The sequence below is a fragment of the Grampus griseus genome (genome assembly GCF_964374135.1).
Source record: "Grampus griseus genome assembly, chromosome: 7".
In the NCBI taxonomy this organism is placed as follows: Eukaryota; Metazoa; Chordata; class Mammalia; order Artiodactyla; family Delphinidae; genus Grampus; species Grampus griseus.
This window is the reverse complement of record NC_139001.1, coordinates 29,348,181-29,372,924: the sequence shown is the minus strand read 5'-3', so window position 1 is coordinate 29,372,924 and position 24,744 is coordinate 29,348,181. Positions and strand designations below refer to the sequence as shown.

At 37.0% G+C, this 24,744-nt stretch overlaps 1 protein-coding gene across 2 annotated transcripts in view; it reads left to right on the top strand.

The window, feature by feature from the left end:
* ADAM23 (ADAM metallopeptidase domain 23) overlaps nt 1-24,744 on the top strand; it is a gene marked incomplete at both ends in the record, with an annotated part of 161,994 nt that overhangs the window by 131,708 nt on the left and 5,542 nt on the right. The window contains 7 exons of one of the 2 annotated variants that reach the window (XM_082658689.1): nt 2,151-2,201; nt 2,894-2,957; nt 4,235-4,340; nt 7,252-7,371; nt 8,910-9,078; nt 11,074-11,185; nt 22,962-23,052. In XM_082658689.1, coding sequence (XP_082514815.1) covers nt 2,151-2,201; nt 2,894-2,957; nt 4,235-4,340; nt 7,252-7,371; nt 8,910-9,078; nt 11,074-11,185; nt 22,962-23,052 — 713 coding nt within the window. Of the gene's footprint in view, nt 1-2,150; nt 2,202-2,893; nt 2,958-4,234; nt 4,341-7,251; nt 7,372-8,909; nt 9,079-11,073; nt 11,186-18,555; nt 18,647-22,961; nt 23,053-24,744 lie in introns of both variants that reach the window. The other variant, XM_082658690.1, reaches the window with a different exon arrangement.

The following is a 24,744-nucleotide window of genomic DNA, read 5'->3' as shown; positions in this document are numbered from 1 at the left end:
CATTTTTGTCCAGCGTGGTTGTGTTCATCTTGGAGTAAGTGAATAATTAATGTTAGTTGATTAATAAGAAAATGATGGTGTTTTGAGTGGATTTGGGTGAAAGAGGCCCAGGGATCTCTGTTTCTGGGCAGTTGGTCCAGTAAACCAACTTCTCATGCTGATAATTACATCTTTTGAAGAGTTACCATTAGGTTGAATGAAAGCTTGTATGAGAGTCAGTTGTTCTTTAGAAAGATGTAGAACCAAAGCATTTAATCTCAATGTGTTCCTTAATAAGTTACTGCTTCTTCGCACTTCTAAATTAGTTCTGTTACCTTTCTGTAGTGGCCATGATAAATACCTTGGTGTTGCAGAATAGAATAACTTAATTGTGTCTGTGTGGGTCATTTATTTATTTTCTCAGTCAGCCAATAGTCATTGAGCACCATCTCAATAATAATTGAGCCAGTTTTGTTCTAGGTGCTGGGGAGGCAGCAGGGACAGAAAATCCCTGCCTGCATGGTACTCGCATTAGGATGCAGACAAAAGACAAGCAAATACGTAAAATACACGGATCCTCAGTTGGTGATACATGTTATGGAGAAGAAAAAAATAGAGAATGGGGAACAGAGGATGCCAGCATGGGGAAGGAGGTTATGGTTTTGAAGAGCATGGTTAGAGAAGGCTTCTCTGAGATGCTGATAGTTGAGCAACGTCCTAAAAAAGGTGAGAGAGCAAGCCAGGCAGAAATCTGGGGGAAAGATTGGAGGAAGAGCAAGGACAAAGGCCGTGGGGTGGCAACATGGCTGGTACATTCGCGTAGAGTCAGGTATTTATGGCAGAGAGTAGGAATGAGGTCAGAGAGATGAAGGTGAGGTTGGGGCCGGCATAGGAGCAGATCATGATGAACTTGGAAGGCCAGTGAGTAGATGGGGAAGCCATCAACAGAGGAGCAACATGAGGTGGTTTAGGTTTTTCAAAGGACACTCTGGTGGCTCTATAGCCTATAAGGAGAGTAGAGTGGAAGTAGGGGAATCAGTTGGAGGCTGTCACATAATCAGAGAGATGAGAGATGGTGGTGAGAGATGGTGGTGGTGTGGACCCGGCATTAGCGGTGGAAATGGAGAAAAGTCAGATTGCAATTACATTTTAAAGGTAGAAGCTGCCAAGATTTGTTAATGGCATAGAAGGAGAGTGTGAGAAAAAGAGAGGAACATAGGATGACTCCATGGTTTTGGCCTTGAACAGTTGGAAGAGTGGGACTGTCGTTTACTGAGAAGGTGAAAACTAAGGGAGGACCTCAGTGGGCATTGCTATGTTTCTTATTCACTTGCCACACCCATGTATTTTTTTTTTCCTTTTTGTATTTGTTTTGAATGCTGTAGCAGGGCCTTGACTTAATTTTTTTAGCTCTCTTAAATGTGGTAAATGAGACGCACAGAAAGTAAACATTTTAATTTACTCAGGGTAATGTTGGGGGAAAATGAAATTTTCCTTATTTTTCCTTATAAAAAATGATTTGATAAATAGACCTGGAAAAAGAAAGAACTGTCACATCATGATTGCTCTAGTAACAGATCTGTAGTTCAAGAGGTCAGAAACGTAATGCAGATACAGCACTTATATTGAGTTGAAGGGCCGTGTATTTCTTCTTTCTCAGTCATGTGGCCTAAAGGTGAGCGTCATGGGTGTCACATGCAAATCTGACATTTTCACAGGGCTGAGCGAAGTCTTGTAAATGAGTTCCTGAACGTGTCCACTCCTGCATAACAGGCTGATTTGTTCCCTTCATTATCCGTTTTAATCCCTTCTACTTTTAACTCCACGGGCAAGTGAACATAAATTATTATTTTAGCCCATCTCATGGAAAACGGAGAAACATAAAGAGCATCCACTGTGTGGACCTAATTGATTGATTCATTTTTACCAATAATTGCAGAATAAATTTGGATAACCTACTCAAAGAGTTGCTCATGTTTTCCTAATTATAGAGTCACCATGCTTGCATTTTTAAAATACTTATTATAACTTTTACTGATATGAATGGTTTGTAGCACACAATTCACAATAATAAAATCATGCTTACCTTTTTTTGCATTTTAATATATTGTACACATAATCCGAAGATACTTCACGTGCTGAATGTTAACTAAAAAGGTTATATTTTTCAGTGCCCACCAAATCTTCATAAGCAAGATGGATATGCATGTAATCAAAATCAGGTATGCTGGGCTCTAGGTTTTAAATGGGATTTTATAAAAAGATTAGATTTCAAGGTGTTTTTTTTGGATAAATGTAATTTTGATAGGGAATTGCCATTCAAACAACAGTAAATTATTGCAGTGGTCTTCTAATTCAGAGTTGCTTAATGTCATGTAAAATACAAATATGTTATATTTATCTCTGGGTACAAACTGTCCAGATTGAGGGTGAGGAAAAAAATGTAATGGCTGAAGAATTAGAAATCTAATTTATTGAGTTGTGACTATCTTTTAATCATTTCAGCCTGTCTCTGATGGGAAAATATGGTAATCTGTTGTAATGTGGGTTTTTTTTTTTTTTTCCTGAAGCTATGTTATAACCTAACCATTCACATGCAAAAAAAGCTAAAAATCATATTGGTATCACCCAAAGAAATGTCTCAATTTTTTTCCATAAAATTAAAAAATTTAGATAGTTAGTTGGATTTAAAGAGCTGTACTATGAGGTATGTTTTTTGTTTTAAATTTTAACTGGCATTCTTATGCTTCTCTTAAGATGTTTATGGTTTTTATTTTCACTGTGAAAGTATTAGGGTACCGAATGAAAAAGAAAACAATTTTGTCTGAAACAATGAAAAGGAGACCTTGCAGTGAGAGTTTGGGGGGAAATGGAACTGGCTGCATGTGCCTCATGACATATGTTCTGTCCTCAGGGCCGCTGCTACAACGGGGAGTGCAAGACACGGGATAACCAGTGTCAGTACATCTGGGGAACAAGTAGGTCATGTTTCCTGCTTGCTGGTCACACACAGGTTTCTCTTAATATTCTTCACTGCCTGTCTTGCTGAAAGAGATGTACAGCTTGGGGTGATTAAAAAACAAACAAACAAACAAACAACTAGAAAAGGCTGAAGAGAACGGTGAATCTTAGTCACAAAACCACAGCAAACAACTGCTAATGTTGGGGACTTGTCATCTGAACCAAAAAGTGCCAATCAGTGATTGTGGCTGTGACAGAAGGGATGCTACACCCACCTGCAAAGACTGGGTTGAGTGCAGTTGTCATGCTTATTATCCAGCCACTGGCTGATTTTCTTTGTACCTTGGATTTAACATTCACCCCCTCAAGTTAGCTTTCTGTTCTTTTACCCTAGGATAGAACCAGACTTTTGTTGTTGTTGTTTTTTTAATTCTATAATTGATTATCTCCGTTTGAAGTGAAGAAACACAAGTACTTTGTGAGACGCAGACAGATAGAGATTCGGGTACATGGTCGTGCTTCTCAGTACATTCCCTACATGTCAGTACACATATTCTCTTCCTGACATTTGTAGTGCCTCGCCAGTGAACTTCAGTTCATGAGGGCCAGGCCGGAAGAGAGAGAAATGGCTCTGCCTTGCTGGCAGAGGCTGGGTCACCCACCAGGAAAAGAAAGCACACAAAAGGAGATTAGGACCCATGCACAAGTGATTTCAGTGTTTGGCAAATGTCATTTAACTGAAAGATTTACTTTCAGTGCTTCAGTTTTGACAAGGGAAAGATAATAGAGGCATTTTTGTCTTTTAAAAAGGTTTAAATATCAAAATCCATGTGCCAATGTGAGATCTCAATGAGCTCAGACTTTATAATGCCTACTGATATTAATAGAAAGCAGGATTAGGAATGATATTAGTTTTCTCTGTGTCACTTCACTACTTCCTGCTGATGATTAATCCTACCTCCCACCCTCAAACCCACCAACAAGAATTGGGAATAAATTTGTCTCCCAAGTTAAAAAGAATGGTGTGTTGGAGCTGTCCTGTCTTAGCTTATAAGAGCCATTGGTTAAATTTTCAGGAATTTTAGAAGCCAGTTGACATCATAGTCTTAGTTTGAAATTAGCCATGTATTACACTGTGGAAATTTACACTATGGAAATTGGCAAGTGCTACAAATTAGGAATTTTTTTTCCTTTTTCTGAAACACCAGTTATTAAAATATTTACTGGTACACTCCCAGTTATGGATAGCAAAGAGAACTAAAATTAATTCTCTTTTCTTGCTCATCTCCAAAAGAGGCTTCAGGGTCTGACAAATTCTGTTATGAAAAGCTGAATACAGAAGGCACAGAGAAAGGCAACTGCGGGAAGGATGGAGACCGATGGATCCAGTGCAGCAAACAGTGAGTGGTCAGCTCTGGGAGTATAGTGAGTGGACTTGGAAACCCTGGTCCAAATGTAAAATGAGCACAAAATAAATGTTACCGATTTTTAATAAATATTCAACTACTTAAAATTTTAAAGTATGGATTTTAAAAATACATTAGTATAGCTAGAGGCAAATGGCTATGAACTAAACTATTTCTGTGGTACAGACTCACACCATTTCTGTAAAATTCAGAAAAGTTCTTGCATGCTGTATTTTACTTGAAGCTTGTTTTGAAGAGATACTTTGCCAAGGTATTTTAAATTAATAGTGGGTTTTAATTCTCTACTCTTGCTAGCAGAAAAGGCCTATGAAAGTACTAGTATACATGGAATTCTACAAGCAAAAGATATAGCCTGTATGTATAATTTGAGGGACCATTTAAAGTGAAGTAATATATATACTTAATTATTTCTCGAGTGTAACACCATTTGATTTAATTAAACATCTAATGTCTGTATTAGAGTTTTGTTTTCCCTTCTAAAAAGTAGCTAGTCAGTGCATATTGGAGGCATCTTTACTCAGGAAATGAGATACTTTCAGAGCACGTTGGTAGTATTTTCCCTTGATTTGGTGAGGAAAGTTAAAATTGTGATTTAATAGTTTATTAAGGTTAACTCAATGACTTGGATCTATGGGACCACTAAGTGATACACCAAAGCTCCTCCGTTTTCCTTCCATAACAGTGAGGATTCTTCTCCCATTTTGAAGCAGAGCAAGGATTTAAGGGAAGTTTTATTTCTCTAGTTAATGGTCTCTAACGTACTTTAGGAAACTTTGCCATTCTATGTAGTCTTTGATGGTAGATGAGGCCTACTTTTAAATTTAAAGTTAAACCAAAATAACAGAACAGAACTTCCCATCTGATGTCTCATGAGTGAGTTATAGATGTTCTGAGCTGTTCAGTCCTCGAGGTGCCAGGGAGGAAATGGGGACTAAAATAGTCAAAATCCATGGGGTTGGACACCTCTGGATTTGATTAGCTTCATTCATTAAATCAATGTCATAGACAAATCTGATCATTTCTCTGTGCTTCTGTGAATTCAGAAAGTTGGGAGGCATTGTATCAGATCATTGTAGAAGATAACTTTTGAATATTTGGCAGTAGAATAGCCAACCACCAATGAGTTAAAGAAAATAAATGCGTGTTTTTTTAAACTTTAAAAAACTGGGAAATATAACATAGAAAAGTGATTAATATACAAATATACATTTTGTCAAATAAATGCGAAGTGAACTCTCATGTAACCCCTATGTGGATCAATAAGTAGAACATTCCAGAAATGTATTCTTCCCCCTCACAGTGCCCGTGTCTCTCTGCTGGAGGTATTGTCATCCTGACTTTTCGGGCAATTGCTTTCTTTCTTTTCTTTAGAGATTTACTGCCCAAGTTTTCAGCCCTAAACAGTATATTTTGCCTAAAGTTTCAGTAACTTTATGTAAAAGGAATCATATCTCAGGTATTATTTTGTATTTTGCTTAAGTTCATTATTTTAAGAGTTTTCCATGGTATGTGTAGCTGTTGGTTCATATTTATTGTTCATTTGTTTCATTTTCATTCATATTTAAATACCTTGATTTGTTTCTCCATTCTATGTTGATAGACATTTAGATTGTTTCCATGTTTTGGCTATTAGGAACCATGCTGCTGTGAACATTCCGATACATGTAACTTAGCACACATTTGCACATACTTTTCTAAGGCCTTTCCTGGAAGAAAAATTGCTAAGTCATAGGGGATGTATATTTTCAGTGCTCCCAGATGATGTGACACTGTTTTCTAAAATGGTTGTACTAGTAAATCCTACCATCGAGAATTTGTATATGAGAATTTTGTTGTACTTCATTCTCACCAATACTTGGTATTATCAGACATTTTACTTTTTTTTTTTTTTTTTTTTTTTTTGCGGTATGTGGGCCTCTCACCATCGTGGCCTCTCCCGTTGCGGAGCACAGGCTCCGGACGCGCAGGCCCAGCGGCCATGGCTCACAGGCCCAGCCGCTCCACGGCATGTGGGATCCTCCCGGACCGGGGCACGAACCCGTGTCCCCTGCATCGGCAGGCGGACTCTCAACCACTGCGCCACCAGGGAAGCCCCAGACATTTTACTTTTATGTATTCTGCTGGGTGTGAACTGCTTTATTATTGTGGTTTTAATTTGTATTTTCCTGATTACAAATGGAAGTTAGCACATTTTCATGCATTTCTTGGACATGGATGTCCTTTTTTGTGATGTGCCACTTTAATTCTTTGCACGTTTTTTAAGGAGTTCATTGTTTACTTCGCTGGAGGTAGGTGCCCTCATGGTGGGTGAGTCGTTTAACAATGTCGCTTAGGACCCAGATGATTTCTGCCCCTTTTCTTTGTAATGCTTAGCATGTTCAATTTGTGTCTTTACATTTGTGAATTCACGATTGCAAGGCGAATGCAAAGGCTCCACACTCAAAGGCAGGAAGCAGAGGTAGGAGCAAAAGGTCTTCTCCCTGTCAGGCTCTAACCTTTCATCCAGAGCACAGAATTCTCCCCAGCAATCCCTAGCTGCCTTTTCCTCACATCTCAACACCCAGGGGCCGCTCTTAGCTCCAGGAGGTGGGAAGGAGGGATGACTAGGAAAGTGGGTGTAGCAAATGGGGGTGCCATGATGAACTCAGACACCAGTCATGAGCCATCTTTCAGGGCTGGGCACTTTGCTACACCGAAGAAACTGTGATCCTGTTAGCAAGGAAGGAGGGAGTCCTTACCAACCAACAATATCTGAACAAATGCTTTTATTTAGAAGAAAAGGGAATATTTCCCATTTTAAAATATTTATAGACTGAATAGTTTCGATTTTTTCAGTTTGATTCCTCCTGTCTTGTTCTTCTTTTTTTTTTTTTAATACGTTCAGCGATGTGTTCTGTGGATTTTTACTCTGTACCAATCTTACTCGAGCTCCACGTATTGGTCAACTTCAGGGTGAGATCATCCCAACTTCCTTCTACCACCAGGGCCGAGTGATCGACTGCAGGTAACACATTAAATGTTGGAAAACCAAATGAATCGCGAGAATTACATATTTAGAAAAATCAAGGGAAATGATAACTTAGATTTTATTATCACCTTGCATGTTTAAAGTCATTTAAAAAACAAAGTTATATACTGATTTGCAAATTATATTTGCAAAGGAGACATTCCTTGTAATTATAATCTTAAAAGTAGAATTTTATGGTATTCATGTTGACACATGATTGAAGTTTTGAGCATTGAAATATGTCACTCTCTGAAAACTGTGTGTTTTATTTTTTGTGACAAAAAATAAAGAATTTAAGCTATACTCTATGTAGCATGTGTCTGGTTTAGAAGATGGCTTAATTAATGCCTAATCACATATAGAAAATATACACTAAAATATTATTTATAGCTGTAGTCAGATATTTGATGTCCGGTTATCTGTGAGTACAAGGCACAGAAGATATGAGGCTTATTTTTGAACACTGGGAGTCATATTATATTTTAAATAAATATTGTTCCCATTAAAGTAGTCATAATTCTAAGATGCTATGCCCTCATTCAGATGATAAATGTCGTTGCCCAAAAGACTTTTGGGATTTCCCCCTACAGAATTGCCTTCAGGGTCTGCAGTGTTTATCCCTAGTATTCCCCAAATAGCAAACCTTCATCTTATATGAGTGAATGAAAGATTTGGAAACATCCCAAAGTAATTTTGAATAGAATTTAGTAAATTGATTGGGTAACCAAATTGGATATTGCTGTCTTGGTCAAATGGTTGCTGATTTTCTGTCTTTTAAATGGCTCTAAAGACTATTCTAACAGTGTCATAGACAATAAGATCCTTCCTGGAATAAATTTGTAGTCCTCAGATCTAGTTACTTTGATGCACAGAAGCTTCCTTTGAATGTGTAAATTTTTGCATGTCTTTAGATACAACAACCTTGTTAAATTATATTGTTTTATTCTAAACTAGTATATTTTAAAAATATTCAGCAAAGTACTTAATTAGTAATTATAACATTGATTATTATTCAAATTCAAGCTGTCCTTCGTTTTGAGATTTTAGAATTATATGTATCAATAGAGAGGAACCGGCTTATTTTTTTCAATCATGAATAGTCCAATCCTCTAAAGTAATAATTTAAAAAATATTTTCATTTGCTATTTATGCTCAACATCTGCCTTTTTGCATCGTGAAACAGCTGAAAGTCTTGAAGAGCTAATGATAAGATTGCTCATCTTGTTCTTATGCACACCTCTCCCCTAGTTTTAATGTTGGTCTTGAAAACAAGGGAAGATTTAGAACACACTTTGTGCAAATGACATTTTTTTTGTTCTGATGAACTGCAGTGTAATAATGATAGTGAAAGACAGTTTCTTTTATTTAGGGGAGGTGGGGAAAGGGGGAAAGGAAGAGAAAAGTAGAGAAATGCTAGAAGAAATCCATGTCCTCTGACAGCCTCTTCAGTTTCCTAAAGAGCAAACCTCATTCATGCTGATGTTATATTTCTAAGTCTGGTGCTAATGGTTGTATGACTATTCTTCTCTTTTTAGTGGTGCTCATGTGGTTTTAGATGATGATACAGATGTGGGCTATGTAGAAGATGGAACGCCATGTGGCCCATCTATGATGTGTTTAGATCGGAAGTGCCTACAGATTCAGGCCCTGAATATGAGCAGCTGCCCTCTCGATTCCAAGGGTAAAGTCTGTTCCGGCCATGGGGTAAGTAGGCATCAGTGTCCAGCCCAAATCTGAAGTTGGAGGATACCAAACATTGTCTGGCATCCTCCAGCTTCACAGTGGTTGGACTTCCAGTTCAGCCATTCTCCTTCCGTGACTGTTGTTAATATCTATGCACTGACTATGATTATTTCCTTAGTATCCTTATCTGCTAAGAATAACTCCTATATGTGTTGATATGGTTTTATTTTTGTTGTTTCTTTTACCACTGGCTATTTGTAGTCACTGCAGTCTCTAGAGATAGCTTGGCATCCAAGGAGTTGGAAGAAAATGGATGTGGTTCCTAAAGAAACTGTAGACCCCATGTGACTGCTTTGTACCATTCACAATAATTTACACCCTCTCAGTAACTGCCTTCCGGCTACTCAACATGCATACTGAGTATCTATGTGTGCAAGATCACACTAGACTAGAGGTTGGATCACAGCTGTAATTCACGTGTTTAAAGTTGTACGGTTATGCTTGGACCGTTGGCAGCCAAAGAGGAGATGTACTTTCTATGACAACTGCATGTAGCTTTAATTCTATGCACAAAGTGTTTGGGCAGATGCTTCCTGGCAAACCGAGGTTTAATACTTAAAAGCACATTTTAATAATTATTTAAATTGGGTTTAGTAAAAGAAAAGTAGTTCAGAATTTAAACAGCCTTCTGAAATGGAAAAAAACAGACATGAAGAAACTCAGAGTGATCATCTCAAAGGACGATGCTGCAATGAAGGTAAAAATAATCCAAAATATAGATAGCTAAACAGATGATATGTCATAGAACAAGGTAGAAAGACATAAGAAGCTTATGCCCAATGACTATGATTTCGTGTTTGGTTGAAATCATAGGCTCACTGGGAGGCAGTACAGCCTAGTGGTCAAGAACATGGATTTTTGTGGCTAGAAAGAATCCTGGGTTTGAATCCTGGCTCTGCTTCTTTCTATCCCAGTGACTTTGGGCAAGTCACTCAACCTCTCTCAGCCATCAGGGTGCTAGTGTGAGTATTAAATGAGATGCTATACACAAAGCACTGAGCATAAGTACCCAGCACATAGTAAATGTAGTAAATATTCAATAATTGCTACAGTAAAGTAAAAGCACTGGGCAGACCTCTCAGTTATTCAGTTATTGTTCTGAAAGCATTATAAAATTTATTGCTTTAAAAAGGCGCATGAGTCTCCACTACCCCTCCCACTTTTTCATCTTGTTAAAAAAGGGGTTAAATTCAGCCTGTTAATCATAATCATGGTGTTATGTCATTTCAGATTAAAAAGCTCTTATTCCAATAAGCTTAAATTCGATTTTATCATCTCTAAATAATCTATCTGCGAATGTATTTCACAGGCAGATGAGGATTTAGCCTACTCTGTCTCTAGTTTGTGGGTGGTTATTTATTTCATCTAAATTACACATCCATTCCAGCATGCTGCTTGGTCCCCAGAGGAAGAGAAAGGGACAGAGATCGCTCTAGGATGGTCTTCAGCCTGGCTGACTGAGACAGGAGTGATACCGCGGGCAGGCAGGGAAGGTGGGAGGGTGTGTGTTTGGCTGGCAGAGTGCCCCCTAATGACTTCTGTGTTGAGCGTGGTGAGATGATGCAGTGCATTGGTGATTTATGCCTCCAGGTATTTCATCTCTGGCAATGCCTCTTAAACCCAGTATTGCTTAATTTCATGAGTTAAGCATATATGTTTCTACATTGTCAGACATTTGTGTACTTAAATAATATCAACACGAGTAATTAACATTTAATTTAAAAATTTCTTCCTTTTATTCTTGATTTTTCTATAATTAACTGAAAAAAACCATCATCCAACTATTGGATCTATACATTGTTTCCCCTTGTCTAGTATTCAGAACCATGGGAAATTTTTAAAAATTCCCAATGGGTTTTAAAGCCTCTGCCTTGTTCCATGTCCCTTTTACATTTATCACCATTATTCCACCAAGTGCAGTGAAAATGGCGCATCTCTGTTCTTTGTTCTTCACAGGTGTGCAGTAATGAAGCCACCTGCATCTGTGATTTCACCTGGGCAGGGACAGACTGCAGTATCCGGGATCCAGTTAGGAGCCTGCACCCCCCGAAGGACGAAGGACCCAAGGGTTTGTGTGATTTCGGTTTCAGTTCTTTGCATACTGAATTCATTGGTCCTCTTCCAGTGGCGCCAATATAACAACTTCATAGATTTGACAGGAGACACATAAGAATATCTCTTTTTGCCGTTAAAATGTATGATTCATATCACTACAGAATTAAGGGTTCTTGTAATATAACATTGAAAAAAAAGCTTGTTACCCGTTAGCCTAGAACTGAGATTGGGGAGAAGTAAATATACCAATTTCCTTTCTTTCCTTTAAACCTCATGCTTCTTCCATAATCACAAATGTTAATCATTTTATAGTTTGTCTAAGCTATGCCAGTGTTTTTAATAGATAAACTCTTTTTAACTGACATGAGACTCTGGTCATTCCTCACTACTTGAGTCCTTCCAGAAGGAAGTTGTAGTCTTCCATGCTCTGTTTAAGCACACTTTTGATTAGGAAGAAATTGGAATACTTCACAGACCTCTAATACTTCAAAGAGAAAACGTGAAAGATCTGGAACTTTGTTTTAACCAGCCATTAAAAGGAGTTTAGAGTTAGAAGGAGTCTCAGTGGCCATCTAGAACCACCCTCATTTTTTTTTTTACATCTTTATTGGAGTATAATTGCTTTACAATGGTGTGTTAGTTTCTGCTTTATAACAAAGTGAATCAGCTATACATATACATATATCCCCATATATCCTCCCTCTTGAGTCTCCCTCCCACCCTCCCTATCCCACCCCTCTAGGTGGTCACAAAGCACTGAGCTGATCTCCCTGTGCTATGCGGCTGCTTCCCACTAGCTATCTATTTTACATTTGGTAGTATATATATGTCCATGCCACTCTCTCACTTTGTCCCAGCTTACCCTTCCCCCTCCCCGTGTCCTCAAGTCCATTCTCTACATCTACATCTTTATTCCTGTCCTGCCCCTAGGTTCTTCAGAACCTTTTTTTTTTTTAGATTCCATATATATGTGTTAGCATATGGTATTTGTTTTTCTCTTTCTGGCTTACTTCACTCTGTATGACAGTCTCTAGGTTCATCCTCCTCACTACAAATAACTCAGTTTTGTTTCTTTTTATGGCTGAGTAATATTCCATTGTATATATGTGCCACATCTTCTTTACCCATTCATCTGTCGATGGACACTTAGGTTGCTTCCATGTCCTGGCTATTGTAAATAGTGCTGCAGTGAACATTGTGGTACATGACTCTTTTTGAATTATGGTTTTTGCAGGGTATATGCCCAGTAGTGGGATTGCTGGGTCATATGGTAGTTCTATTTTTAGTTTTTTAAGGAACCTCCATACTGTTCTCCATAGTGGCTGTATCAATTTACATTCCCACCAACAGTGCAAGAGGTTTCCCTTTTCTCCATACCCTCTCCAGCATTTATTGTTTGTAGATTTTTTGGTGATGGCCATTCTGACTGGAACCACCCACATTTTGTAGATGGGAACTCTCAGCCCCTGAGGTCAGGTGACATACTATGGTTACTCAGGTAACCAGAGGCAGGGCTGGGACCAGGACCCAAGTGCCCAAACTCAGGCCTATTCTCTTTTTTTACATCGTGTTATAATGTAGCCTGTGTCATCATAAATATGATAGTCACTTTCTCACTATTCTTCCCATTCCCAACCCATTTTATGATTTTCAAAGATCTAGAAAAGTCATCAGTTACAGTAGGCTTACTATAGCATCTGTAGCATTGTACCTGAGAAACCAAAAAATGACTAGAACAAATGTTGTACACCAATGGGCATTGTATATCAGGTTCTTCTTTTTCATGGTACTGCTAACAGTATTTTATAAATAACTATCATGCTTTTTTTCCCTGAAGGTAGGAAAAATGCATATCGAGATAGTGTCATTTTGATCTGCTTAGTTTTGGATGAAAGTGCCTTTAACCTCTCTGAGCTTCAGTATTGTCCATAGAGGAAACTATGACTTCGAAAGCGTATGAAGTTCCATAGTCCTCAATTCCTGAAGAGATTTAGGCTGATTTGGGTGCATGTGTAATGTTCAGTAGGAGTGGGTGTGTTAAAACACTTCTCATGAGTTTGCTTAATATGCCGTGATATTAAGATTCTATAAGAATCACAAGCACACCCTCACAGTCTATTTCTGTTCTCCTTCTATTTCTAAAAAGGAACCAATTCCACTTTTACATTTAGTCTTTCGTTACTTTAAAATTAGTACAAAAAATTCTTGGATCCACCTTCAGAACTTAGATTTAGAGAAGATTTAGGCTCTGACAAGAAGGAGAGATTCATTCTTTCCAAATTTTCTCACCATAGCATGTCTGTGATTCTCTGAAAGATCTAGATGCTGTTTCCTCAAGTGATGTATAAGGATGCCTGAACAGATGAGCAGAGCTAAAGTGGCTTAGACTTTGTCCTTATTCATTATGTAGGATAGGGGATAATTAATTGTCTGGTTCTCTCTGTTCCCCGTTCCTTCACTCACCTGTGCCCAGAAAACTTACTTGGAAGCATAAAGTAAACTACATTCTAGAGAAGAGAATATCCATAGCTGCCTTTTGTTTTGTTTTGCTGTCTTCCCATTTCATGTGGTGCTAGTTTTCATTATCTTCTGAAGATAACCTTTTTGATCATTCAAGTTTATTGTAGGAAATTTTGAAAATACAGAAAAGATTAAAAAGAGGATAAAAACCATTCTTAATCTGGCAACTCAGAGGTAATCAATGTTAGCATTCTGGTAAGTTTCTTTCCTATTGCATATTTTCTTTTTTTTTTAAATTCTTAATGAAGACAGTGGAATCATTTGAGTAAACCTACCAATTGGCTCTAAAATTTCTAAAATCCTCATGAATCTCTAATAATCTTGATTCATTTGAAAAAAAGCCATTAATTGATATAAACAAAGAGCAGTTATTATTGTAAATTATCAGATTTCCAGAAAAGTCAAGCAATGTTAGAACAAAGAAATAATGGCTCTATCCATAACGGTCGTTTATATCTTTTCAGCCTCTATAGGAAACTCCAGTAATACACTAGGAAAATGGGAAACAACAGAAATAAAAATTTAAACACTTGGCTGTAGATTTTTGATATTCTGGTTAAAAGAAGATGGTAAAAGAGAAACTAGGTACTTTACTTCTATTTTTTAATCCAGATAGCAAATATTTATTGATTCTCTACTATTTAAAAGTCAGCACATCCTTGCACATAGTAGGCACTCAATAAATATCACATTCCTTCTCTTTGGGAATATATAAAGGAAGTGAAATGGTGCATGTAGTGCTGATTTTCCGTTTTTCAGAATCCGTTTGTTGTATTGCCTTGCTGAAGAGTAACAAGTAATGAACTCAAGGTATTGAAACAATCAGTACTTCCTTGACTGTAGGTTCAGCAGCTGTATGAGGTGCCAAAGTTTTTCTCTATAACTTTGTGCTCTACATTCTTTCTCATGATTGAATTGGTCTGGTGTTGGATCAAGACCAAATTAGTAAAAAAATAAAGGTGAATTCTGTGACTCTGTTTCCATTGATTTGAGGAAGTCAGAAATGAACCAATGTGTTTTGGGTATTCCTTTCATTTTAACTATAGGTTCCTGGAAGAATAAAAATTCAACTTCTCCATCTAGGTAGGGATGAAAAACACACTTGAAAGTATTGCCATTGAAGTTACTCTGTACTCGCTAAAGTTGTCCACTGTTAACCCACTGTTTAAAGCATGCTAGATTCTTTGCTCCAACACTCAAATCAAAATTACTACAAGACAAGAAATAGGATCTCAATGCAAAAACCATGTGGGCGAGGATTTTTTTAAAAAGATTTTCTATCACATATTACTTCATTCATGTTTTCTACATTGTCATTCATTTTACATATGAAGACTTTTCTGGGTCCCTCTTCTCCCAACCTGTTTCCACTGAACTCCCTGAAAGAAATTATTTTGGTTTGTTCTACAAGGGTAAAATATGTTGGAACTCTGTTTAGAAGACCTAGAATTTCCACCTGCTGTAAGGAGAACCACGTCAAGTACCAGTAATTTTTGTAACGTGTAGGCATCGTTGCGCAGTGCTTATTATGAAATACAATGGAACTTTTCTCACTGGTTGGTTTGTAGCACCATTGTAGGAGGAAAGAGAAGAAACTGGAACATATCAAATATTTTTATTGATATATATAAGGGCAAAGAACGGTCCTGGGAAGCTTTGGTCAGAGCCTTTCATCATGACAATAGTCATCAGATCAGAGATGGAAGGGCCTTAGTGGCAATTCAGTTCACACCCATTGTTTTAAAAATGAGAAAACTAAATTAGCAAGGTTAACAGCCAGTTAGGTGCAGAGCCAACAATAAAACGTAGATCACCTGATCTTCAGCCCAATGTTTTCTTTCTGTTATTGCACACAGCCTGAGTTAAAGCTGGGTGTTCAGTTATGCTGCTAGTTTTCATAGCAGTACTAAGTAGAAAGGGTGAAAAAAATAAAACAGGTAATGATTAAGCTTATTAGCTGATCCATTACTGTCAAAGGAAGCATTATATTATTAACATTTAGCAGTATGTTTTCATTTTTGTTTTCCTCTTTCTGTTGTTGGCTGGATTATTACTATTATTTTTAATCTTGGTCCCTGCTATCATATGTGATAAGAGGTAGAATTTTTGAGACATATATAATATCAAGATACGAACTATGAAATTTTTCCTTTTCTTAGGAATTTCTATTTTATATGTAGAATTCTTCCACAGACTAGTCATGCTTCAGACACTTTGAAATTGTGTTTTTGAAACTGAGCGATTGGCTTTTTTCTTTTCTTGCTTTTAGAGACTTTCTGAAACAAAAAGCTGCATTATTTCATCTATGTGATTCCAATGAACCAAAAGGGGCTATAATCCTGCATCCTTTAATACTTCAAAGGCAGGAGGCATCAAAGCCATCACTTGTACTCTATGCACCAAAGTTCCTTCTGCAGAGATTTATTATCTTGTTAAAATTTAAGATTAGAAATAAATACTATACTTAATCTTTAACCAAACTGTGTTGTTTGCTCCCTTACTCTTACACCGTATTTTCTGGAACCCCCAAAAAAATGCATTTGGTAGATAACAAATGAGTGAGTGAATGAACAAATACAGTCACATAATAAATAAATTCTTACAGAAGTGAAACTAGATCATAGGCCCCTAAAGATCCAAGGAATTTTTTTTTCCATGAGAAGATAAATTCTTTGTAGCTGTGAAGAGCAACTGAGACCTTGGTTTCCGAATATTTTCCCCTGTACAAATCCACCCACCTGTGAGCCACTCAGTGAATTCATGCCAGTTTGAAAACACGTTGAGTCGCTACCTACTGAAAGAGATAACCCTGTCAAGTATCATGATAAAGAATCAAATGGATTTTACATATATTTTTAGTATACCACCATTAAAAGTAGTGGGAGGGAGGGAGAGCAAAGACGGGAGAGGATACCTTTGAAAAAGCTATTTTTCCACTTACTTTTATGTTGCTTTGGTGTTGACTACTCATCGGTTAAGAATTGGAGATAACTGTTCTTGCTCCGGGGAGATTAAAGACTATATCTGTTTATCTTGAATACATATTTGAAGCATCTGTAGAAGTCTTATTCCTCTGGTTGTTTCTAACACCTGCATGATTGATTGCCTAATTCTCTCAGTTCTGCAGTGAGAAATTACATCCATAGCAAATACAAAAAGCCTTTTAAAATAGCTATTTTTAGTCATCATTCATACAGTTACTATAAAGATAACAAATATTCATTTATCATTATGTTTTACAGAGATGTGTGTGTGTTTCTTGTAATTTAGCACATAGAGCTTATATAAGAATTAACGAGGTAATAGTACTCTCACGTACTTCGGGTCTGAGGGCCAATGCCTAAAACTTAAGCAAAAAAAGCAAAAAAAAAAAATATGATAACATGATGTATCCTGGTTAATTTAGTATTCTGAAAGCAATGATTTTCTAAGGACTCAAAAAAAGAAAAAATAAGGCACTCAATCTAGAATACCCTTCATCCCAATATTTACCTCCACAATTTGGAAATCTGAGCCATCAGTTAGGTTATTTTGAATTATAATGTACTGTCATATTTGGAAAACATTGCCACCACCTTATATGTTGGTCTTCTTTCTTTTCCCCTCAATGCTCTCCATAGACTTTCTCTGTTTTCTGTTGTGTCCCCCATCTTTTTCGTTATTTTAAGAACAACTCAGGTTGTGCTTAGTTAATGATAAAACTAGAATCTCTCACTCAGATTATTTGCTCTGTGATAAAATGAAGCAATTGTACTGTTGCTCACCAAGGTCCCCTCTCTTCTTTGGGAGAATATTTAGCTCAAAATGTTAACAAGCCCAATATTAAGCCTTAAAAAATTGTGACTTCGAGTCATAGTTCTTTGTTTCCCATAACACACAATCTGTGTGAATGCAGCCTTGTGGAAGCTAATTTCGGTCTTCATCGGTAAAGTGATTGAAGCCAGTACTTTTGATTCACATAGAAATGTGAGTTAAAGTGCATTTTTGTCCACAGGTTTGCATGTATATTCACAGCCGCACAGACACGTTCAACCCTGAATAACCTGCCTCCCTCCTTCAATGCTAAACTTCATCTTGCCCATGCAGAGAACGCTGGGGACCTGTGCTCATTCCAGGCCCATTTTGCAACCTGCCAAAGCTATTCACAGAAGTCGTGATGTGCGGGGATGGAGTGTCTCCACTCAGCCATCCGCTACTGCATGGTTTGAAGCAATTAAGACAGTTGCCCAGAGACCTTAACTTTCTCTCAGTGCGTAGTTTATACACTGGAGACTATAAACAAAAACTAAATGTCCCAATACAATGTGTGTCCCAAACATTGCAGGTTATTTGAGATACACTTTTCCAGATAAAGTAACTTTCCAGGTAAAAATGTGGTTCATTTGAAATATATTCTGTTTTAAATTTGTAAGGATTTTCACAAAATTGGAATAAGATCTGAATTTTAAAAAAGATATCGCTTCTTAGGCATATTTCATGGTTTGAGAAGTTTATAAAAAGCATAGTAATGGTTTATTACTTTCATAACCAAAATACAGATTTGCTGTTATGCAATTAAAATTACATTTTAATTTTATCTCACTCCGTGTAGGACCTATAACTCAAATTGGATTATTTACATGTTTAAAGTATTTATAAAAGATTATGTTTTTAAGTAGCATTTGTGGAATTTGAACATAAATTCAAAATCATCCTCAAATATTTGCAATGTGTATGTAGATCTTAACTTCAAATCTTAAAGCAAAGATCTCAATCTTTAACTGACTTTCAGAGCATTTCCTGAACGGATTATGTGTATGTTAGTGAAATCAGTGTGTAATTAATTTCCTTTGTTAAAAAAATCTCCGTTTTCCCTCCACACAGTGAGCATGGCCACAAGCAGGCTAATAGGTGCTGTGGCCGGCACCATTCTGGCCCTGGGGGTGATTTTTGGAGGCACAGGGTGGGGAATAGAGTAAGCATCTTTCTGCGTTTCAGAGTGTTTCTGTTTGGTTCCTGGCGTGTGAGCTGACCCTTAGCATCTGACTCCCCCATGTGTTGTCTCATTGCTGTGTTCCCCGTGGTAGTGCCCCTTGTGGTGTGATTTGGATGTGTTTGTGTCCTGTGGTTTTCTCGTGCAGTGGAGAACCTTCTCCTGTCTGGAACAATGTGGGGCATAAAATAATATTGGGGTGCTTATGATGTCTTCACAATTAAGGCAATGGTCCAAAAGCTTCCATTGCTCCTCCATTTGTAAAAGTAATTTTAAGATACAGATATTTTGGACAAACTATTGACAAAAATGCTTTTATATGAGAGTTTGTTAGGATTCTTATAACAAGTTTAATCTTCACCAGTCAAATAGATCCACGTATACAGCTAGGAATTATCAACAGTTGTAGCTCCTTTTAAAGATAATCCAAATGTAGCCACTAATATTTCCTCCATTTATTTAGAGTGATACAGGAGGCTTCAGCTTAATTTTTTTTAAAAAAGAAGATATTCAGGATACTGCCTTTATTTTCTTCTTATAGAATAGGTTAATCATTCAAATCAGAAGTTTACATAAATATTTGGAAACAAGGAGCCTTAAGAAAGGGAAGATATTTAGTGCAAACCTTAAGTGAACAGTTGCAAATTATCTGGTGCGTTTGTCTTAAAAATAACAAGTGTATAAATAAATATATTGTGTGCCACTTGCCCTACACAGAAATACAGCTCTTCTCATTGGTGCTTTAATTTAGGTTGCTCTGTACTTGATCCACATCCTCAAAACAGCTGTCATTTCTCCATGGGATATTGCTTTTATGAGGTTGCCAATCTGTAGACTAAAAGATTATCCTAATATTTTCCCCCTCTAATTACAGAGAAAGCATTTACAAATGACAGAAATACCCCACACATGCTGTCTTTTCTATTCAGTGTAGTGGTGGTAACCCTCCCCAGTGGCCCAGGAATGATTTCCTAGTATCTTAAGGAAACACCAGATAAACTCTATTCAACCTCCCCAAACCACGGGCTTGTTGCTAACATCACACACGTTCCTCCTTAGTCCCATTAGTTGCTGCACACAGTACAGTACGGGCCTGGGAGACCTCGGCACCAAAATAGCATTAAGAGAGGAGGAGTCCAGAGGTGTCACTTTGTGTTGAAGATTACCTAAGCTGTCTCTCCCCTGACTGAAGGGCTTTGACTAGACTGGGATCTTCTAACTCACATCCCATCTGTATGGACTGTGAAGCTAATTAACCCAAGGGAAGCTAAAATACTGGAAAAGATACTTTATTTCTCTTTACTTGTTAGAAAATAAATATTTTATTTCTCCTTACTTACTTGTATATGACAGAGGTAAAATATTTAGAGAAAACAAGAACTTTGTCCTGTAAAATTTCACTTTGGGTCTGTTAACTGGATTATATACAGAAGCAACATTCCTTTTCCAGGAGAAATTCTATATACATTTATGTGAAATTCCTCCTTGAAGAAAGGTAGTTTTCTAAAAAATTATCCCAATTCCATTTTTTATATTATTTTATAGTATATAAATTCCATTTTATATCATTTTATACTATTTATTGGCCATAACTGAAATGTACTAACAGAAGGGATGAATTTTAATAAATTTCCCTTGGAAAAATTTAGAGCTGGGCAAAATCCAAGGCCTTTGCTGTAAGGCATAGTCTTTGTTACCAACCTTTGTTTCATCTACCCTTCCACTGTTGTTAGCTTGTGGCTTTTTCTGGTTGTGACAGGTAAGTCCGTATAAGCATATATGTATTTCTTTAAAATAGATTTATTTATTTAACTTGGTTTCTGCACTCTTTTTGTCTATTAGTTTACTGGTTTTTTTCCTTCCAATTCTAAATTTTGCCATAATTGCTAAAAACAGAAATATAGCTTTTTAAAAATAAAATCCACATAGTATGATATAGATGGTTTTAACACTTTTTGGTTCAACTGATAGTATTAATGTTCATTTAGTCACTGAGGATTCCACAGAGCTTTTTTTTTTTGGTTTTGTTTGGGATTTTTGCCTTTACTTCTACTCCTTAGTTTATAATTGTAAATCAGGAATCATTTCTCATGGATTATGTATTGATTCTAATCCCAACCTATGCTTTCTGGGCTGGTAAAGTACAAATCATTTCTAAAGCATACGGAATGTAGACGGCAATACAAATTTTTTGAAAGTTTGTTTCAAAATTTGATTCCTTATTAAAATGTGGGAGTTTGGGATTGACATATACACACTGCTATATTTAAAATAGATAACCAACAAGGACCTACTGTATAGCCCAAGGATGTCTGCTTAATATTCTGTAACAACCTAACTGGGAAAAGAATTTGAAAAAGAATAGATACATGTATATGTATAACTGAATCACTTTGCTGTACACCTGAAACTAACACAACATTGTTAATCAACCATACTCCAATATAAAATAAAAATTTTTAAAAAAAGAACAAAAGCAGAAAAAAATGTGGGGAGGAAATACAGCTAAATGGGATAATGTTTAGCAATCTTAAAGATAGTAAATTGTTTTGGCTTTGCAGGCCGCAGGGTGTCTGTCATAGCCTGTGCGTACCTCTGCTGTCTCTGCATGAAAGCAGCCATAAACAGTATGTAAACCAATGAACGTGGCTGTGTTCCAATAAAATTTCTTTGCCAAAAAAGCATCGGGGGCATATTTGGCCTGTGGTCTGTAGTTCGCTGACCCTCAATTTGTAGCATAAGCTTGAGAGTCAGACAAATTTGTGTTCAGATTTTGCCTCTGTCTCTTATTAACTTCTAGAAGCCTCTGTTTCTTCATCTATTAAGCAGGGATGATCATAGTTCCTATCTCGTAAGGTTTTTGTGAGGATCAAATGAAATAATATTTGTCAAGAGCTTAGAACTTTACCCGGCATGTAGTAAGTGCTCAATATACAGTAGGTAATCTGCTTTTCCTGCACTCATTATTATTTATTATTTTCAGTGTGTCTCTACAGGCCACTGAGATTTATGTTCTGTAGAACCTCAGTGGTTAGCCTGTGAAGACCACATCCCCCAGCCTCCCATTGTCCCCCAGACTCACTCATCCTCCACCTCCCCACTCATGCCCACAGCACTGGGAGGTCTCCGAGTGAAAACATACAATGCACACAATTTTGGTGCTGCTAAAAGTGGCATCCATTTATGTACACAGTTGAGGGCACTGATGTGAGCAGAAAAGAGAATTTTTTTACACAGAAATGAATGTATACACAAACTCAGGATCTTAGGGGAACTATGAAAATTGGCCTCCTGACTTCTGAAACAGAGATGTATAGTTAAGACTGGAAGTGGCTTGCCGTTAGGAGCACTGGACCTGCATATTAGCATCCTGGAGGTTGTGATACTTAGAATAATTCGTTTGCTGAAGTTAGCGTTTCTTACATTTAAAAACAGTGAGCTAAAGTATTTTCCATGTGGGTGGAGAGGATTTACTGTATGTTTCAACTCTTAAACAACTGATAGAAGCTCCACCTTGCATTTTCTTTCTTGCTGTCTTTCCGACTCTCTCTCTCTCTCTCTTTTTTTTTTTTTTTAACTATCTCTAAGTCTCAGATTTCTCTTAGCAATAACTGGAAAATTGAAGATAGATTCAATTTTCAAAAGAACCGAAGGAATCTTTTTCCCATTTCTACAGAATTACCCAAATGAATTTTATGCTTCCTTTATATCTTGTCTTTGGAACCCCATGTTGCTGTGTAAACACTGTATAGGTCTGTACAGTGAAGCTCTTTGAGAGCTTCAACGTTTCTATTTATTTGATACCCTCCTTCCGACTTCTACATTTTAACTGTCTCCAACGGGGGATAAAAAATTTAGCATTCAGACAACTTTATGTGCTGCTTGAAAGAGCATTTCAGTGGAATAGTTTTACTTCTTTTCATGCCCTCATTTGCCAGTCAGATTGAATGAATTCTAACGCAGGCGTGTTCTTTATTCGCTCTTTTACTTGTTTGATTCGTGATACTGGGAAAGGGGAGGAGAAGAAAGATGGGCAACGGCAGCTATTGGGCATCCATAATTTGCTTCAAATTCTGAAAAAGGTGAACGGAATGAATTATTCTGTCAGTGGTGCAGAGACTTTGGATTTCCAGGTAGATGAATCCAAGCAGTAGCTGTCTATAAATGAAGGCGATTTAAGTGTTTAGTGATCTTTTATGCAGGGGACTTACTTCCTGAAACTGCTTATGTGCCTGTCCCTGGTGGTAATGAAAGTGGTCGGCTCATATGACTTTCTTCCCATGATCCTTTGTCACAGGTCCTAGTGCCACCAATCTCATAATAGGCTCCATCGCTGGTGCCATCCTGGTAGCAGCTATTGTCCTTGGGGGCACAGGATGGGGATTTAAGTAAGCAATGCCGCATGTCTTCTTCCCAGTGGCTCTGGTACTTCTCTTTTCTGCTTACATAACTAAGTTTTGAGTTCCTGCTACCAGATTTTGAGTTTCAACAATAAAACTGCTAAAAATAAATATTTTTGTTCAGAAATGGGTCAGAAATGAAGAAACATGGAACCTCAAATATCATCTTCAGGCAAGTGGGAAAACATGAAATGTAGAAGGCATTCACGTGCACTGCTTAAAGGAGAAGTTCTTTGATAAAATAACTTTTAGGAGCAAGCATCCTGAGAAACATTTATTTATATGCAGATAATCGAGGAAACTATGTCATTGGAAATAAGTGGATATAAGTTCCTTGTATCTGTTTAAAACTGGTGTATATGCCATTGACATTTTGAAATTTTCACAACCTAAGTAACCATTTGGTTCTTATTTTTCACATGTAACATGTATAGCTTTGTGATTCGAAAAGCTTCATTAATTTTATAAAAACAGATTTAAAAAAATAGTTTTATTAATTCCCTAACCTACTGAATTGGTTTCTCATTGGAATTTGAAGTCTGTGGCTTTGTGACACTTCCTATTTTCTAATGAACTGTTAATATTGACATGATTGGTAGGCCTTTGTGTTTTCATATGACCTTTCAGTTTGGATTGTACATTGATCACTGAAGTAAGTTTGTTTAAATAGACACACCAGATAATCACAAACAAACCTTAATTGTGGTCCAAGTTTTTGGACCTAATTTATCCAGTTTGGATGTTTCCATACCTTGGATTCATTGGATAATTGCCTTTTATACCTTTTCGTGCTGTGATGACTTGATTATTGTGGTTTGTAGATAAGACCTCCTGTGCCAAACACTCCCTGTGATCAATTCAGTTTCAATTAGATCTAGGGAAACAAATTTAAACAGGAAATAAGACCATTACCCAAATTCAAAACCCACTTTGCCTCCATCTGGCTATTTAACAGAGGAAGTTTTTGACCTAAATTGAAAGTTTCAATTGAAATTGAAAGTTTCTGACCTTGAATTATCTGAATAATTGCCTTAATTATGAACTTTCTTCTATTTTATGTTTGGAATTCTGAATTCAATATATTTAAACCAGGTAAAATGTTATTATTAGAAACTGATTATGAAAGAAAAACAAACCAATAGATGATTTAAATAAATTCAACATTTTCTGCTAATTTTGTTATTATATTAAGATTTAATGCATAAGCCTACAAGATTTTGAGTGGCTTCAAGTTGGAAAGGTGTTATCAGATGGGACGTCTTTTCTACAGGGATATTTATAAACTTGAACTTGTTTGGCGAAACAGTAATTTTGGCATCAAAATACTTTGAAAAACACACACAAAGTAAGCAAGTCCTGTTTAAATTTCTTGTATGGTATTACCAAAATATTGCCCAGATGGTGAGTCTCTCACATGGTACCTAACAAAAGAATATATGTTTGTTTGGGCTGACCTAATTCCAGCAAAAACTTTTCAGTGTCTCATTACTGTAAAAATGTCATTGTACGTTGCAGTAGTTCCAGGATCTGTTATCATTCTAGAATGCTCCTTTGAACTTTTTCATAAATATGCCTCAAGAAAAATAAATTGGGCTCATGCCCAGGCTTATGCCTCCTTAGTGTTAGGAAACCTCAGTTTCAAAGGCCTGGAGAAGAGTCTCCTGGGCATCTTTACCATCC